General features: G+C 51.2%; 5 protein-coding genes across 5 annotated transcripts; 1 reads left to right on the plus strand and 4 right to left on the minus strand.

The window, feature by feature from the left end:
- Window positions 1-501: 501 nt before the first annotated feature.
- Window positions 502-2,901, plus strand: COCSUDRAFT_83527 (hypothetical protein; the record flags this gene model as incomplete). The annotated part of the gene is made up of 6 exons (XM_005645455.1): window positions 502-524; window positions 1,007-1,111; window positions 1,373-1,496; window positions 1,781-1,864; window positions 2,156-2,230; window positions 2,716-2,901. The coding sequence occupies 6 exons, from the start codon at window positions 502-504 to the stop codon at window positions 2,899-2,901; spliced, it is 597 nt and encodes a 198-aa protein (XP_005645512.1).
- Window positions 2,902-4,035: 1,134 nt separating this feature from the next.
- On the minus strand, window positions 4,036-4,559 carry COCSUDRAFT_57271 (hypothetical protein; the record flags this gene model as incomplete). The annotated part of the gene is made up of 3 exons (XM_005645189.1): window positions 4,036-4,053; window positions 4,237-4,392; window positions 4,515-4,559. 3 exons carry the CDS (start codon window positions 4,557-4,559, stop codon window positions 4,036-4,038), a joined length of 219 nt encoding a protein of 72 aa, XP_005645246.1.
- A 438-nt stretch (window positions 4,560-4,997) lies between these two features.
- COCSUDRAFT_33860 (hypothetical protein) lies at window positions 4,998-6,182 on the minus strand. The gene has a single exon (XM_005645190.1). It carries the CDS (start codon window positions 5,391-5,393, stop codon window positions 5,181-5,183), a length of 213 nt encoding a protein of 70 aa, XP_005645247.1. The 5' UTR covers window positions 5,394-6,182; the 3' UTR covers window positions 4,998-5,180.
- Window positions 6,183-7,997: 1,815 nt separating this feature from the next.
- On the minus strand, window positions 7,998-11,247 carry COCSUDRAFT_18241 (Dihydroorotate oxidase; the record flags this gene model as incomplete). Its single annotated transcript, XM_005645191.1, has 9 exons — window positions 7,998-8,201; window positions 8,435-8,497; window positions 8,634-8,759; window positions 9,206-9,457; window positions 9,875-10,046; window positions 10,387-10,481; window positions 10,653-10,706; window positions 10,812-10,906; window positions 11,022-11,247. 9 exons carry the CDS (start codon window positions 11,245-11,247, stop codon window positions 7,998-8,000), a joined length of 1,287 nt encoding a protein of 428 aa, XP_005645248.1.
- Window positions 11,248-14,453: 3,206 nt separating this feature from the next.
- Window positions 14,454-15,210, minus strand: COCSUDRAFT_33862 (hypothetical protein). Its single transcript, XM_005645192.1, has one exon. The coding sequence runs from the start codon at window positions 15,147-15,149 to the stop codon at window positions 14,763-14,765; it is 387 nt and encodes a 128-aa protein (XP_005645249.1). The 5' UTR covers window positions 15,150-15,210; the 3' UTR covers window positions 14,454-14,762.
- Between the last annotated feature and the right edge of the window lie 209 nt (window positions 15,211-15,419).

The raw sequence follows: 15,419 nt of genomic DNA on the forward strand, positions 1-15,419 counted from the left end.
TAGATATGGCCTGCAAGGTATGGGGGTGAAAAGTATGCTCTGTTGAAGCTGCACAAACAGACTTGCATTTTCCATCCAAGCGCGTTAATGATCACCACCAATAACCAGGAGTTTTTCGGCTGGTCGCCTTGAATCTGATGACAGAGCATGCAGTCAGCATGTTTACTGCTTTCCGCATTGCATCTGTTGGGGCGAACACTTTGCGCAAACTCAAGAAACAACAAATTGTTCTGTCGAACGCAAATTCGAACTTTGCTGCCTATCTTGGTAACAGTGAAGGAGAGGCCCTGCAAGCACTCCCTCTGATGTTGGCTTATATTTCTCCAATACTGACAAAGGCACTCAAATTTTAGGCATATCCTTGTTGAAGGCACCAGGTGCTTGCTTTCGACTCGCAAGCTGATCGTTATGTAAACTTGCGTGTGATAAATACACGTGACATCGGTTCGTACTCTGCTACTAAAAAAGATGTACGGTCTTCTGGGCACACAAGTGTCGCCGATGGGATACCGCATCCGCGAAATGTGTGCTTGCATGCGCAGCGATGGAACACCTCGTCGTCTCAATCGACGATCTCTGTTGGTCGAACTGAGAAGGAGTAGTGGCGCAAGCAAGGATGGGAACGACAAGTGCGTCCCTTGTCATACTTGATCTTTAGAACAGGTGCCTGGTTAATGTCGAGAGTCGACTATTACCGTCAGTCTTGCCTAGCTTTTAAGTTCAGATTCCTTAATTGTGTCCTTCAATTGAACCGATTAAATGCCTGACATGATGAGAAACAGCTTTCTTGGGAACACATCATTGCAACTCTTGTCCAAAATTTGCAACCAAGTGGGCGAAGATTTGCGAGAAGCCTTGCTTCTGCTTCTGCTGCTGTGTGGAGCATGCATGCGTACGCTGCAGCACGATTACCTGTCCTATATTATATCTTTTCATCCATAGATCCTGTGAAACCCTTAAAATGTTGTTAACTTGCTTCTTAAAGGTCCCTTATATCTGTCTGCAGCCCACGTTCGCGGAAGGGGAAGAGCTATGAGAACAAGAAGCGGCGACGGGGGAGGCCAGCCGGGCAGAGATCTGCAGATGACACACCCCTGAGGGATGGGAACAGGTACAGCAGCTCATTCTCAGCATCATCCTTTCTGCTCGTCTTTGGCATGCCCTTTTGCTTGCTCATGCCGAGAGACCCCTGCAACAGCACAACAGCTCTACCTGCTGCATGCTGAATCTCATAGAGCGCATGAGGGGGCACGCATAATCAATGCAGCTCTGCAAGTCTCTGTGGGTGTTGTGGGGATGTCAGAGTCCACAGCTGTAAAAATCTTGCACCCCTAGAGGTCGCCGGCACATGCTGAGGTGCTGGCACATGCAGGGACAGGCTGATTGGACTGCTGACGGAGCGGGCCGCCCGCACTTTGCTGTACTACCTGTCAGAAACCAACCAGCACCTCTACTACTGGTTCGGTGTCTACATCAGAGACAACCCCATACCCCGGGTGTGCCCCTCTTTCCTGGCTACTTTGCATATTTTGAAATTCCCAGTTTGTCAGCCCAATTTGGAAGAGCACCTGAGAAATTAGGCAAAAGAGCTACAGCCTATCCAAATCCAAATCGAGCTGCAGGGGCTGGGGAGCTTGAAATAACAGCGAATTCCCAGATAGATGAAGAATAGAGAGTGACAGTTTTCAAGCAAGTGCCTACATGCGGAGCACACTAGTTCTGTTGCCCTCTGCGCTGCTGTAAAAAGCCCAGTAAGACCAATCTCTGTGACACTGTGCAGAATGGGCACTGGGATGATGTCAGCGGGGAGACGTTTCTGCGCAACCTGCTGTCGAGGGGAATAGAGCGCGCGCAATATGACCTGGTGGGGTCACTCTCTCTGTACTTTCTATATTCATAGCCATGACGAGACACTTTTGCGCAATTCTGCAAAATGCTAGTGTCGCATTGCAAAGCTGATAGAGCAACATATAACTGGGGCTTGCTGGCATTGGTGGGCTTTTGCGCTAATGCTAGGGCCCATTTGATACACCGTGTCAAGATGGGAAAACACAGCAATGTTGTTCCATTTAACATGTCCTGTGATCGCACAGCAGATACTGCGGTGTGCATCTTGCTGAGATTTAGGGTTGACCCCTGGCGTGCATGCTCCCAGGGCCATGACTCGATGTATGCCCACTTTGGAGAGTGCGGCGTGGACCCCAGGAACCTAGCGCAGCGCATCATGGATGTGAGTCACCTCATCAGTCATCTTTCACCCTTGCTCTTGCTCCAACCATGTGGCTTTCACTGTCCCTGTGCCCACAGTGATTATGATTGGCTCTTAGATTGCTGATATTTTTGCAAAGAGGACATGGTCGACTGATGGCAGGATAAGGCAATGCTGCCTTTGGTCTACAATGTTCTTTCTGCAATCATTATCACAGCGCACTTGTGCAAGCTCACAATACTGTAGCATCAACTCTGCTGCCCGGTCAGGCGTTTGATGTTCATCTAAGAGATAGCCTGCACTGCATTTGAGGGCCGCAGATGATGATCTTTGTACAGCCTGCTCCTTGCAGGCTTGCATGTTCTGGCAAGGCCCAGCATGCAACCAGTATTATTCTAATCTGCAGCTCTGTCCAAGTCTTTCATAGCGCAGCGCGTTCCCTTTGGCCTTGCTAGGCTTTGGCCTTCTGCCACCCCTGACAGGGAAAGCATTTTTGTATGCTGCAGATTCGCACGCAGATTGCCAAGGAGATGACCGAAGACCTGAGCAACATAGCGGAGGAGAACTCGCTGCTGATGCGCGAGACGCTGGTCACAGCCTTCTCTCTGGACAACGTAGTGGATCATCCTCTGAGCCAGTGGGAGGGCACGCCGTCAGGCGGGGGCCCCGATGACTCACCTCTGCAGCCCTGATGACTCACTGACGTAGACCCGAGGGGCGGCCACTGCCAGCATCTGTCTCAGGCCCAGAAGATTCTTACCGTTCTGCTGCCCAGAAATGAGGTGCAGGAAGCTGCTGCAACTCTTCATGGGATCGTGTGCTTGCAAAGGTTAGGGCCAAGTAGGATGCACTGCAATTCTTTCAAAATATGGCGAGAGGGAAGCTTGTCTAGAGGGCTCCTTAGGATTCTTTTTGACAGTGGGAAACCACGAGTTGGCCTGCATGAGTGGCTTGTACACTACGAGGGGACATTATTTCATTCTTTTGAGAAGAACACAACTGCATGTGAGGTGTGCACATGTGCTTTGCCACAGAGACCTGGGAAAGTACCAATCAGATCTGGATCATAACTGGACCTGATCATATTGTGTAACATGAATGTATAATAGAGCTTGGGACTTCTCAGCTACATGTCATGTCTGTTTTGAAACTTCCATGCAGCATGTACGTCCGGCGGAAGGAGTATACGATCTTGATGCCACTGATCTTATCAGCAAATTTACATGGCAATACAACTCTTTGCGCGCCAATGGCGCTGCGTCATAAAATTGTTCAAACTATGCATCATGCACATAATAATTATGATCCCCTCGTCACACATCAACACAGCACTGTCTCCTTTGCTTGCAACATCTGGCGCTGCCTGAACACAGTCTTGGCAGGCTGTTGCATCGAACCACTCTTTATCACTCCTCTCATGCAATTTTCTGACATTTCACATGGCGCTCTCTGTCATAAGGCAACAAGAAGGGGCCAAGAAGCTACTCGGATGCAAAGCTCCCCAATATCTACACCGAATCAGAATCAGTTCTATCTTTTTGAGCACACTGATAAAAAGCAGTAAAGATAAATTGATGAAAAGCTATTCAAATTATTGCAGGATGCCATAAAATGCACCGAAGGTCTGCCTATCTGCCTACTGAATATGCCCATGCGTTCAGTGCCCATGCTCTGGGCACAACCTTTGCAGGCTCATACTAAAAGATCAGCCATGGAGAATTTGTCTTGCTTGCCAAGCAGTTTATGTGCCCTGGTGCAGCAAGATCACCAGGATTGGCCTGCTGATGAATAGGCCTTCAAGCCTTGATCGCCTCATTTCACCAGCCTCACAGGGCAAAGGATGCCTGCAAAGACACAAACAATTCTGGCAAGACTATAATCTTCGCAAGGAGAGTCCCCCATCGAACGGTGTTGGGCTTCAGCAGTGGTCGTAACTCCCGGAATCTGGTGTGAGGTTGGGATCAGTATATTCACGAGCGGTGGTATCTTGAAAATGCTTACCCGTATTAATTAAGGCGTCTCTCCACTCGCTTGGCTCCAGCAGAGCTGGCCTCTGAGGTGTTGACGTTTGCCCCTCCGAACATCTGCGACACCCGTTTTTCAACGGGGACCTCTTGCGCACTCATGTGACGGTACGCAGCCGAAGCAGCGCCCGAAACCTCTTTGGGGAAGTAGCGTCTCATCTGCGGCAGTCGAACACCGTCAGCTGACAACAAAGCATATGCCTCCTTGACTACGTCCAGGACTATGAAGTCCCGACCCCCCTACCGCTCACGCATCAGCTCAGAAGCAAGGCAAGACGTACCATGACGGCTTCCCATGCCAGGGACATCAGGGGACGGGCTGCCATTTTCGCGAGTGTGTGTATTTTGAGGAGCCGAAAGTCAGCTTCAGGCAATCACCCGAGGAATATCCTGCACTTTCCCGAAGGCTTTGCACAGTCGTGTGAGGTCGTTAGTCGGGCTCTGAAACTACCCAAACGGGCAAAAAAGTAGGATCTGCCTTGGAGGGCCAACCTCGAGGATCTGACGTCTGGGCGAGCTGTCCGAGCAAACGCCGAGTCAGGCAGGTCATCTCGCAGGTTATGCCCTGCCCTTCCCAAATTCAAGATTTCCCCGTCGATTCACCTACGTGGAAGGGACCTTCCCGCCGGATATGTAACGGCGCCTCCCTTGTCAGACTGCCGTTGGCCACCTGGGCCGCTGAGTCAGGGAGCACACATTTGTAAGATCTCGTGGATGTCAACTGAAAGCCTGAGCTAACTCTTCTTCCCATGGCTTTCTCCTGGTGGGGCCTGGGTCCTTCGGGATCCGGCTCCTCGACAATCATGGCAACATACATAATGGCTGGGCAAGGTGCTTCGATAGAGGCGGCCCTTTTACAGTTAACGGCATCACCATAAACCACTGATCAACTGGGTCGGGCTTCAGCAGCCAGGCAACATCACAGAGAATTCAATGAAAGGACGTAATCAGACGAAATAATCGCCGGGCACAAAGCGACGCTTCAACAGAGGCGGCCCTGACAGCAACAATGTGGGTATACAAAAGTGGAGCAGACAGAGGCCAGGCGATAGCGGCTGGGAAGCATAATAATAAATTGATGTTAATGACGCAGTAGTAAAAATATCTAGGACGGCCAAGCTTTGGTTGGGGCGGAAGAGGCAACAGCCGCCAGCCGCCATTACCAGTAAAAGAAGGATGCGACGGCTGTTTGCATCATTGTCTGACGCGAAGAATCGACCGCAGTAATAGAAATGGCCATGAGACCTTTTACAGAACAAGCAGATTTTGCAGTGTTGCGTTCTTGTGTGTGCCCTGCAAAACCCAGGCAGGATGTTCTGGGTCCTGGTCCAAACCTAGGACAAAGCGCGTACAAGCTGTATTGGGGCTTTGAGGAGATTTCAGTCTAACCTCCTGCAGTTTTCACCTGATTGCAGCTCCTTGAACACCTGCCAGTCCAGGTGTGCCTTTGCAAACCACTCAGCTGTGCTCCTTGTGGGGGTACTTGATCCACAGTACAAGTGCAGGTCTGAGGATCTGTTTGGTGACCTTGCATTGCTGGTTCGGTACGGGTCTACATGCTGCTGTGTAGTAGCTTAGCAATACAGGTGGCGGCAAGCATTGTGGGGCATTGGGTACCCCCCTTGCTTGTTTCACCGAGAAGCGCTGTTATTGCAAGGATTTGGGCAGTCTTTACAATGACAGCAAATGGCTGGACCCACCCGCAGCACGCACAATCTGTTTGGCCTGTGATTTGCGTCCATGTCCTGCCCTTGACTTGTCGCTGGTTTGGACCGACATACATCCACAAGCAGCCTTGCAGTCCTTTTTGGCAGTTGATACTTGTCTGCGTGCTGGGATGCATATTTTCGGGTATTCATGATGTGTGTGCTACTGATGGTTTGAGATATGTGGGACGCTTAATCAGCCCTGTGTGGCTGGAAAAAGTGTAATCTCTCTCTCTCTCTCTCTCTTCTACAACACGGTCCTACATGCATGCAACTGCACGCCAGTGGTTACTGCGGACCCGTCGGCGACATCCATAGATATAAAGAGGTGGTGCATGTGCGCATGCCAGTGACTCAGGGCATGCCTGCGCAATCATTGAGTGATGTGAGAGATGCCCACTTGACAGCGCCCATATGGGACAGCGCCCATTTAGCGCGGTATGATGCATCATAACGCGCTAAACAGGCCTTGAGAGCCTCTGAGCTGGCATGCCATGCGCATTTGCGAATTGAACAACATCTTTCCCTTCAAGCCACACCTTTCCTGCAAGTTGCTCTCAAGACTATCACTGATGACATCCGCCGCAAAAAGTGTTGCATCATTAAGTAATATTGGACTTTAGCAAGTTTGCATGTAGGATACTCAATAGCAGCTGGGCCAGCTAGCAGTTTCTCTCTGGATCTGGATCCGTGCACTGCATGGCATTCAACCGAAGCTTAATGCCCCATGCAACCTGCACATCATTCTGCAGTACTGCCAGGGGGCGCACACTGCATAAAAAGGAGATCGGAAAACCTCTTCTTGAATGACCTTTCAACAGTCTTGAACACTCTGCAGGCCTCCTACAGGTCTCGTCACCTCATATATATCAACTTCAAATGTCAAGCTTAAGATGTGAAGCTTGCATGCACTCCCTGTTCAACAAAATTCCTGGCCCAAGCGCAACAATCATTGCAAAACATATGGTACAAATGCAGCCATTTCTGTTTTTTTTTCTGCTCCTGAAGGCACTGGGTCCTGTACATATCCTGCCCCTCAGCAGCTGCTGTACAAACAAGCAACATTAGACAACTGTATCTTGATCAGTAACGGCACATTGCCCGTCTAGCCCTTGCCGTCATTGTGCCATCAGTACATCATGCAATTAGCTGCATACACTTCAGGACTGGCTCTGCAAGAGCCAACTCCAGATCTTGTGGGACTGTCAAAGTCTGTCTGACAGACAAATTGTTCCTAGTGCAAGTGCAGGCTTCTAAATCTTTTTAGTAGATGCTCTTGTTTTACCGCCCAATTCAGCCACGCACCAATGGTGCGGTGCAAGCTGTTCCAAATACCGATAGAGGTAGATAAGAACCCCCTTCCGTCAAGGAAGAAGTGCTCTCAACAAAATAACAGGCGATGTACTCTGTGTGGTCGTCTGACTCACAGCAAACTTCTTCCTGGCTGTTGACAGCATATACAGCAGCCAGCCGCAAGGGACCTCTTGTGAGCACCCCTGCGCTGTCCTTCTGGCTTTCAGACCATGCAGCCTTCCATCCACTGGCCATCATGCTAAGCAAGCTCCCATCCAGCTGCAATGATGGGCAGAGAGCATCGTCTTGGTTTTGCAGCATAGCTCCGATACCACCCGGGCACATCCGTGGAGGTCACTAATCGCTGCAACATATGATTCAGCAGTCGCACAAGGGCAGGGGAGCCTGCCTCTTGACAAATGTGCTGCCACTTACTTTGGCTTTACCATCAGCAGCAGGCAAGTTGCCCCTAGTTGGCGACCATAGAAAGGAAGCCTGTCTAGAAGAGGCATGGGTCTGCCGCTACTTGGCACCCATGGTTACGGAGCCCGCCCCACCCCCTGGGCAGGAAGCTGCCCCCTAGTTGGCCACGAGAAGGCAGCCTGCCTCTAAGATTGTATCCATAGGGCCGTCTACTTGGTGACCGTGCTAAAGGAGCCTGCCCCGTGGCCTGCAACCCTTGGCTCTCTTTCCAGTTGCAGCAGGGGCAGCAGGGGCCATTGCGGCTTACAGTGGCTTCGCCAAGGACAGCAGGGAAGCTGCCGCCTAGTTGGCGACCATGGACTCGGCCTCGCGCACGAAGCCGTCGCCGCTCCACTTGTCGTCGCCGGAGAGGCCGGTGCGCGCGCGCTTCTTGGCGGCCACGGCCTCGCGCTGCATGCGCACCAGCTCGTGGTGCGTTGTAAAGTAGGGCAGGCTCGCGCCCCGGAACTCCTCAACGCTGTTGAAGCCGTGCTGCACCATGAACTCCTGCGCCAAAATAGCCAACCGGACATCAGTCGCTGCTGTCTGCACCCGCTGTGATGGCGCTGCTGCCAAGCCTCTCATGCGCGTACCACTTGGGGCATTTGCCATAGGTCAATTTGATGCACTGGCCGCCTGGCTGGGAGCAGCGGCTGACTTGCAGGAATGCTTTTTGGACACATTTCAGATTACAGGTGGTCAGTGCCCTGGAGTGTTGCAATGTCAGGCCTTGAGCATACCTGGAGACCGCCACAGAGCTGCTTCACCAGGGGGTACCCATGCAGCATCACCCCAGTGCAAACCTGCACCCCACAGCCATAAATCTCACCCCCAAAGAAGTTCGGTCCTTCCCTTTGAAGCACGGCAAACATGCTGCAGGAGCACGGTTGCATTCTGTGGAGCTCTTGAATATTGGGTTGTTGTAAGTGATAGAGGTACCTGCACGCTGTTTGCTCCAAGGAGGATGAATTCAGCAGCGTCCCTCCCGGTTTCTACTCCCCCAATGGCTGACACATCCCTGGCTCCCCCATACTCTGAAGCCACCATCTGCGCTATCGACATCACCTGTTACAAAGAGAACAATGGCTGCTCAGTCATGCATTTTGACAAAATGTAACTCACAAGTGTCTGCAGGAACAGAGCTCTTTGGACCTGTCAAAACCATTGCTCAAGCCACCCAACAACGGAATTCCAGCCTTGTAAGCTCTCCACTCATGGCTCACAAAATTGAACTTCTGCATGTTTTTAGGATTCCTCCAACGGCTTGGACAAGCCCACAGTCTGCCAGACACATCCTTGAGCAAGTTCTCAACGCACAGCACCTATCGAGCTGCTGTGACAAGTGAGAAGGTTCGATAAGGCGCACATCTCACAGACGAAAGCTACTAGCAAAAAGATTCTGTGAGGGTAATTATGTATCTAAGTGGGTGATGCAAGGGACCAATCATCACATTACATCCCAATCCAAATGACGCCCTCCCACAGCAAAGCAGACAGTGTCGGAAGCTTACCTTGGCGAGAGCGATGGGCTTGACAGCCTTGGAGGAATAGCCGCCAGGAGTGGAGTACCCCTCAACGCTGGGCTCTGGGCGCAGGGTATCCAGATTAATGCCCATGACCGAGGTGATTGTGTTAATAGCCGCCACGCCCTCGCAGCCGGCCGCCAGCGCTGTGCGCGCCGGGACGGTGATGTCTGTGATGTTGGGGGTCATCTTGGCCCACACCGGCACACTCGCCTTGGCATTGATCCACCCGCAAACTTCCTGCACAGCCAACGCAGCTGTCAGAGCTGGTACGATGCAATAAAATATGCGACGTTCAATGCCATTTGCACCTGCAATTGTGCTAATACACAAGAGCAAACGCAACTGGCCAAGAGAGACACATAGTGTTAGCTGGTCGACCAGCATTGCTGTGGCTCTTGATCCTTCCCTAGATCTTGAACCGCCTCAAATTGAACGCCTTGAGTATGTCTTGGTACTTCGTTTTAGCTGATCTGCAGGTTAGCTGCCCCAGAGGGCTTCTGACATTCGCACCCCTGATAGAAAGTTTGTTCTAGATAAACTGCAGGTTGGTGGCTGCCCCAGAGGGTTTCTGACATTCGCACCCCTGCCGACAACATAGGCAGAGCAGTACATTTAATCCCATGAAGGAACTAAAATAGCGAGGGGAGCAGGCACCTCCAGCAGCTGGCAGTCCTGGCCCATGGCCATGCCCATTTTCCTCTCGGGCATGCCGTGAGGGCAGCTGAAGTTGATCTCAAACGCGTCAACGCCCGTCTGCTCACACCGCGCTATCAGCTCCTCCCATGCCGCCTTGTTGTACTCCTCCATGATTGATGCTATCAGGATCCTGCATGCAGCAGATGAGTCAGTGCCTGAGTACCCTGGAGCCTGGAAGCCAATATCCCCAGGAGGGCTGCATCCAGACAATGCCGTTGCAGCAAAATGGTAGCAGCCATGCCAGTAAGCATGTTTTTTCATCAGGTCACACGTTCCTCTATCCCGGAATAAATTGAAGTCAAGACATGCAGATTGTTTTTTGCATTGGTTTGTTGATTAAGCTTCTGCTGATGCGCAGACAGAGCAGCAAGGGGCCAGGACACAGGTAACAGAGAAGATTATGCAATGGCATGTACAGGCACAGCAACGCAAAATTAATACAGAAACATGCAAGAGAGAGGGAACAGCACCTGTCAGGATACTCCTGTTTGAGCCGCTTGAACTCATCCAGCATCACTTCCAGTGGCCGGTCACTGATGAGCTCTATGTTCTCCCATCCTATCACCTGCAGGCAATCAGTAAATTTGCATTATCCACATGCATACCGAAGGTCTGCAGGGATGCTCTAAGAAATTTATTTTGACACTGATTTGCAGAAGATGACTACAAAAAGTCATTTTGACATTTGACACGGGAGTTCTTGCAAATGGGCATATAACACTAGTCAGGATGGCACCTCCTTCTTGTCCGAAGCCTTCATCCTGGCATAGCGCGGTGTTACATTGATGACCTGCACCAACCTTACACTTCAGCCTCTGCAATATCAGCCGCATGCCCTCTCAGCACACAACAATGTTGCCTGCATGAAAAAGGGATATTTTTTGAGGTTGCTGACCTTTGAGGAGTCCAGGGACACGGTTTTCGCAATGACTGCACCCCAGCCTTCATCAAAGGCCTTCTTCATCACCTGGTAGTTTGTGCCAGGAGGCCCTGAATGGAAGCATCACAAAGATGCACATTAAGGCCCATGTAAGAGAGATAATAACGCCATAGTATTGACGAGTAGCAGGGTGGGAATGCACATTGTGTGCAGGCAGCGTCCTACCGCTTCCAATGACAAACGGGTTGGGGAGCTTGAGGCCACTGAAGTGCGTGATACTCAGGTCTGGCCCGCTCTGTACTTTGCCATTTACCTGCAGCACGCAGTGATATTTCAAGCACAGGTGGACTGAACTCTCACACCCATGGGTAATGATTGAGAGGACAGGAAGCGTGGTGGAGTAGCAGTGACGGTACCAGGTCTGCAGTGAGGTCTGCAGGAGATGAACCATTTCCCGATGAGGCATGCACCCTCGCTACATGCCGTATTGCTGGCACACTCCTTCTGCATATTCCCCCTGCGAGTCGAGCCTTGAACTGATGACATCGGAATTGATCCCACAGGGCAAAATGCAAACAGGAAAATCTAACAAGGGGTGACAGAGATCGACCCAGTGTAGTAAAATATTGCACCGGATAATTCGCCTACACTTCATTGTACGACTTCCAAGTGAACCCCACGAAAGGTAGAGGGGGAAAATAAACCGAAGTTTGACTAACCAAAGTGGCTGTACACCTGCTTGTGATGAGACAATACACAGCACAGCAAGGTCCAACGTTACAGCATAAGTTTAGAGCATTCGGATGTGTCGATCCCCGTCTGCAAAGCAAGATTCGAAGAACACACCTGAAGCATCAGATGCCCTGAAGGACACCTGAGAGCGGTTGGGACAGCAGCTACGACCCCCTGTGAAATACATATCTACACGCGCTTTGCAGAGACCAACCTTGGGCCTGAAGTGGAGGAAAACACTTCGAGATCCTGTAGATGCACTTGACACGTATTATCACATGGATCTGACGCAGAGGACCCACGTGCTTAGCATGGTCAAAGCAGGCTTTCTCATGCCTGAGTTGCACGGTGCAGCCTTCCAACCTTTGAGAAGTCATACTGCAGTGCACACACTATTTATAAAAACATGCCTGCTGTTTGCTCGCAGGCTACAAATGTTGGGAAGGTCAAATTACTTAGGTATTGATCACCATACCTGCCTGCAAGGTGCAAAGCTTGAGAGGGCTGTCAACTCGCTGCGAGGTTAGCTTGTGTGTACCTGTTTGACTGTACGGAAGAGTTTTTGCGATGCAGCGCCCAAGTGCATAGTGACTTCTGGGCCACCTTGGCATGCAGGCTGGGGCTGCCTGGCAGTATTCGCTAGTAGGCCACTGAGGACTGACGCTACCGGAGCTGAGAGACTGGTAGCAGCGCTGCAGCTCAACAGGTTCTGCTCTTAGTATTTTATAATCGCCTGCCTGTGCTCAAAGCAGCCTGGAAGCCAGCTCCAAGGGTTGCTCACTTGCTGCAGGGAGATGGTGTTTACGCAGTCACGACTACGTGAGCTCGTACAGGCGGAGCTCCCTAAGTCGGAGAGGGCGAGCCTGGTGGTGCTGGTGAACACACGCTTCAGTGATGTCCAGGAGGCCCTGGAGGGCGTGGAGGAAGAAGATGATGTGTCAACACTGCAAGCATACCAGCGCCAGATTGCCGGTGACTTTGCGAGCTTCCTTATCTTCGCTAGTGGTCTTACTTCAGCTGACATCCGTCCTCTCCTGTCCATATCAGCACAGCACCGTTGAGGTCCAGCAGTATCATATGCACAGCTGCCAGTCACAGCAACTTCCACTGGCAGCAGCACCTCAGCTTAGCTGGTATTGCAGGAGAGGACGGATGTCAGCTGAAGTAAGACCACTAGCGAAGATAAAGAAGCTCGCAAAGTCACCGGCAATCTGGCGCTGGTATGCTTGCAGTGTTGACACAGCATCTTCTTCCTCCACGCCCTCCAGGGCCTGCTGGACATCGCTGAAGCGTGTGTTCACCAGCACCACCAGGCTCGCCCTCTCCGACTTAGGGAGCTCCGCTTGTACGAGCTCACGTAGTCGTGACTGCGTAAACACCATCTCCCTGCAGCAAGTGAGCAACCCTTGGAGCTGGCTTCCAGGCTGCTTGAGCCGTGCTGCACCTGCTATTTCTCGTTTCCAGTCCGGTAGTCTGCATGCAAGCTTTCACAGCACTTTAGTTGAACTTTGGTCAGCACACAGTGGCATCAATTGGCAGCAGGAGCACCAGCTGAGTTCAGCTAAAACCGAGCCGCTTGGGCTGTGCCTCCTTCAGCACAGCTTGCTGCCTGCTAAAATATATGCAAGATCTCACTGCATCTCATTTGAACTTGGTCAGCGCACAGCCGCTTACACTGGCAGCAGCACCAGCTGAGTTCAGCTTGAGCTTTGCCGCTTTGGCTATTACTCTTTGATTGCAGCTTGCAACCTGCTGGTTTCCCAGTCAGTACTTAGTGACTTCCAACTGGCAGCAACACCATCTGAGTTTAGCTTGATCCGTGCCGTTTTGGCTGTGCGCCCTTCAGCACTGCTGGCAGCCTGTTGGGCATACTGCAAGCTCTCACTGCAGCTCAGATGGGTTGGGTCAGCCCATAGTGACTTCTACTGGCAGCAGCACCAGCTAAGCTCACCTTGATCTGTGCCGCTTTGGGTGTGGGTATCGTTCACGGTCGTGAGTTGCAGCCTGCTGGTCTTATGCAAGATTGTACTGTGTCTCAGTTATAGTGGATCAGTGCTAGAAGTGCGAGTTGACAGGACGTCAGCTCAGCGCAGCTTGAGCGTTGCAATTGCCGCTTCTGGCTGTAGCATGGTCATGTATTGATTACAGCTAGCAGGCGCTTACATAGCCGAGTGTGCAACTTTAGTGCATCTGTGCTGCTATGGCTGTCCTGATTGTTGCAGCCTACAGGGGTTTGTGGGTGCTCAACGGTGTTCAGACCAGGGCGCAAGGTCTTGGCGGTGAGGCATTTCAAAGCGGGTATGCGGCCTTGTTATGATGCAGGTCAAGACGAGGAAGAGTATAATACAAGCGCCCCCTTCTACTCCCGCTCCTTAGCTGAGCGGTTTAATGCATGGGCACCATATGAGCAGTATGATATCTACATTTGTAGTGCCGCTGTGCTTGGCACAACGCTGTACAAGACTTGGGATGGTTGGCTCGCTCTGCGGCGGGCCAAGGAGCTAGGCACGGCAGCCTTCCTCAAAGCCCGAAAGGCGCCACGCGAGGAGGTGCTGGACCACTTGACTTTGGCGGATGCCACGGAGATGCAGTTGCGCAAGGCGGAAATGTTCATACGCCGACACCAGAACCACGCCAGGGTTAGCTTTGCTGCTGCAATTGCTTCGCCTTTGTTATTGACTGCTTACTTGCGGTACTGCAGCATTGGCTCATCCACCCAGCAGCCGCACCAGTTAACCTGAAAAACCCGACTGTTTTTGCAATCAACAGAATTTATAAAGCAATTTGCAGGTTTGCAGCAGTGACAGAAGGTGGCGATAATCCGCAGTAGTGGTCAGTGTTCGCACATTTCTGACCGGTTTGAAATTGATTTGAAATCGATGCCATGTGCAATGCCTTGTGTGCAAGATATAGGACAACGTAGTTAACTTCACAGCCTTACACACATTCGGGGAGTCACAAATTTGTGCATTCAAATGCAGAGCCTGCAGCTGCGTAGGATATCTATTAGAATCTATAAATTGACAGCGGTAAATAAGCTACAACTGAGAATCAGAGTGTGAACCCTTCCTCATGATTGATTTGTGGTAATGCTAAGTGCAGCAATACTATCATCGACATTCCTCAAAATCTGGGATTTCTGCACAGCCCCTCATATTGTAAAGACCAGAAATTGCTATCATTGCCCATGCTGGCATTTCAAGAAGCTTGCAAAGCCTCCTAAATATCCAAGCACTACATACACAATGCTTCTGTCATGCTTCCTGAGGATCTTGTCATACTTAGCAACCTACTTTCAGCCTCACATGTAAGGCTTTGGCCAACGTAGCAGCATGCAAAATTGGGAACCTCTCCTCTAGGACCATACATATCGCAGATGTAAGGCATGGCAAGAGCTTGCCCTTTCCCCAACATATATATACTATGCTTCAGATCCCCGCTTCCCGAACAGTCCCCTACAAACCTAGTGAAATTAAGCAAACTTAGAATGCCGCCATTAGGCACCAGCAAATCAAATTTTGGCTGTTGTATGGCCCTTTCCCGTATTAAGTCCCTGAGCTTGCACATTCGAGTGCATGCAGCGGCAACAACATTTAAACACTGTAGCACTTGGCATCCCATTTGGATGCTTCTCTGCTGCGGTGTCTTTTGCTGCTTGCAAGGTCCTTGGCAGTGTCTTTTCCACCCGCTTGCTTGCTTTGCAACCTGTCCATCAAGCCGGCTTGCAGCCTGCACAGAAAACAGCGCACAATCGTGCAAGATCGAAGCATGCAGCGGAGCATGCGGTGGCGAATGGCGTGTGTGCAAGCATGCGGCAGCGCACTGCTATCACATGGCTTCTGGAGCGACACCTATTGCTCTGCGTAGGCTGCCCCGATGAGCAGCCACTGC

Source organism: Coccomyxa subellipsoidea (genome assembly GCF_000258705.1).
Source record: "Coccomyxa subellipsoidea C-169, whole genome shotgun sequence".
Classification (NCBI taxonomy): domain Eukaryota; kingdom Viridiplantae; phylum Chlorophyta; class Trebouxiophyceae; family Coccomyxaceae; genus Coccomyxa; species Coccomyxa subellipsoidea.

Bases quoted from the DNA above. Each gene is read 5' to 3' on its own strand.
- COCSUDRAFT_33860 (XM_005645190.1), bottom strand. From the start codon at position 5,393: ATGGCGGCTGGCGGCTGTTGCCTCTTCCGCCCCAACCAAAGCTTGGCC.
- COCSUDRAFT_33862 (XM_005645192.1), bottom strand. From the start codon at position 15,149: ATGGGATGCCAAGTGCTACAGTGTTTAAATGTTGTTGCCGCTGCATGC.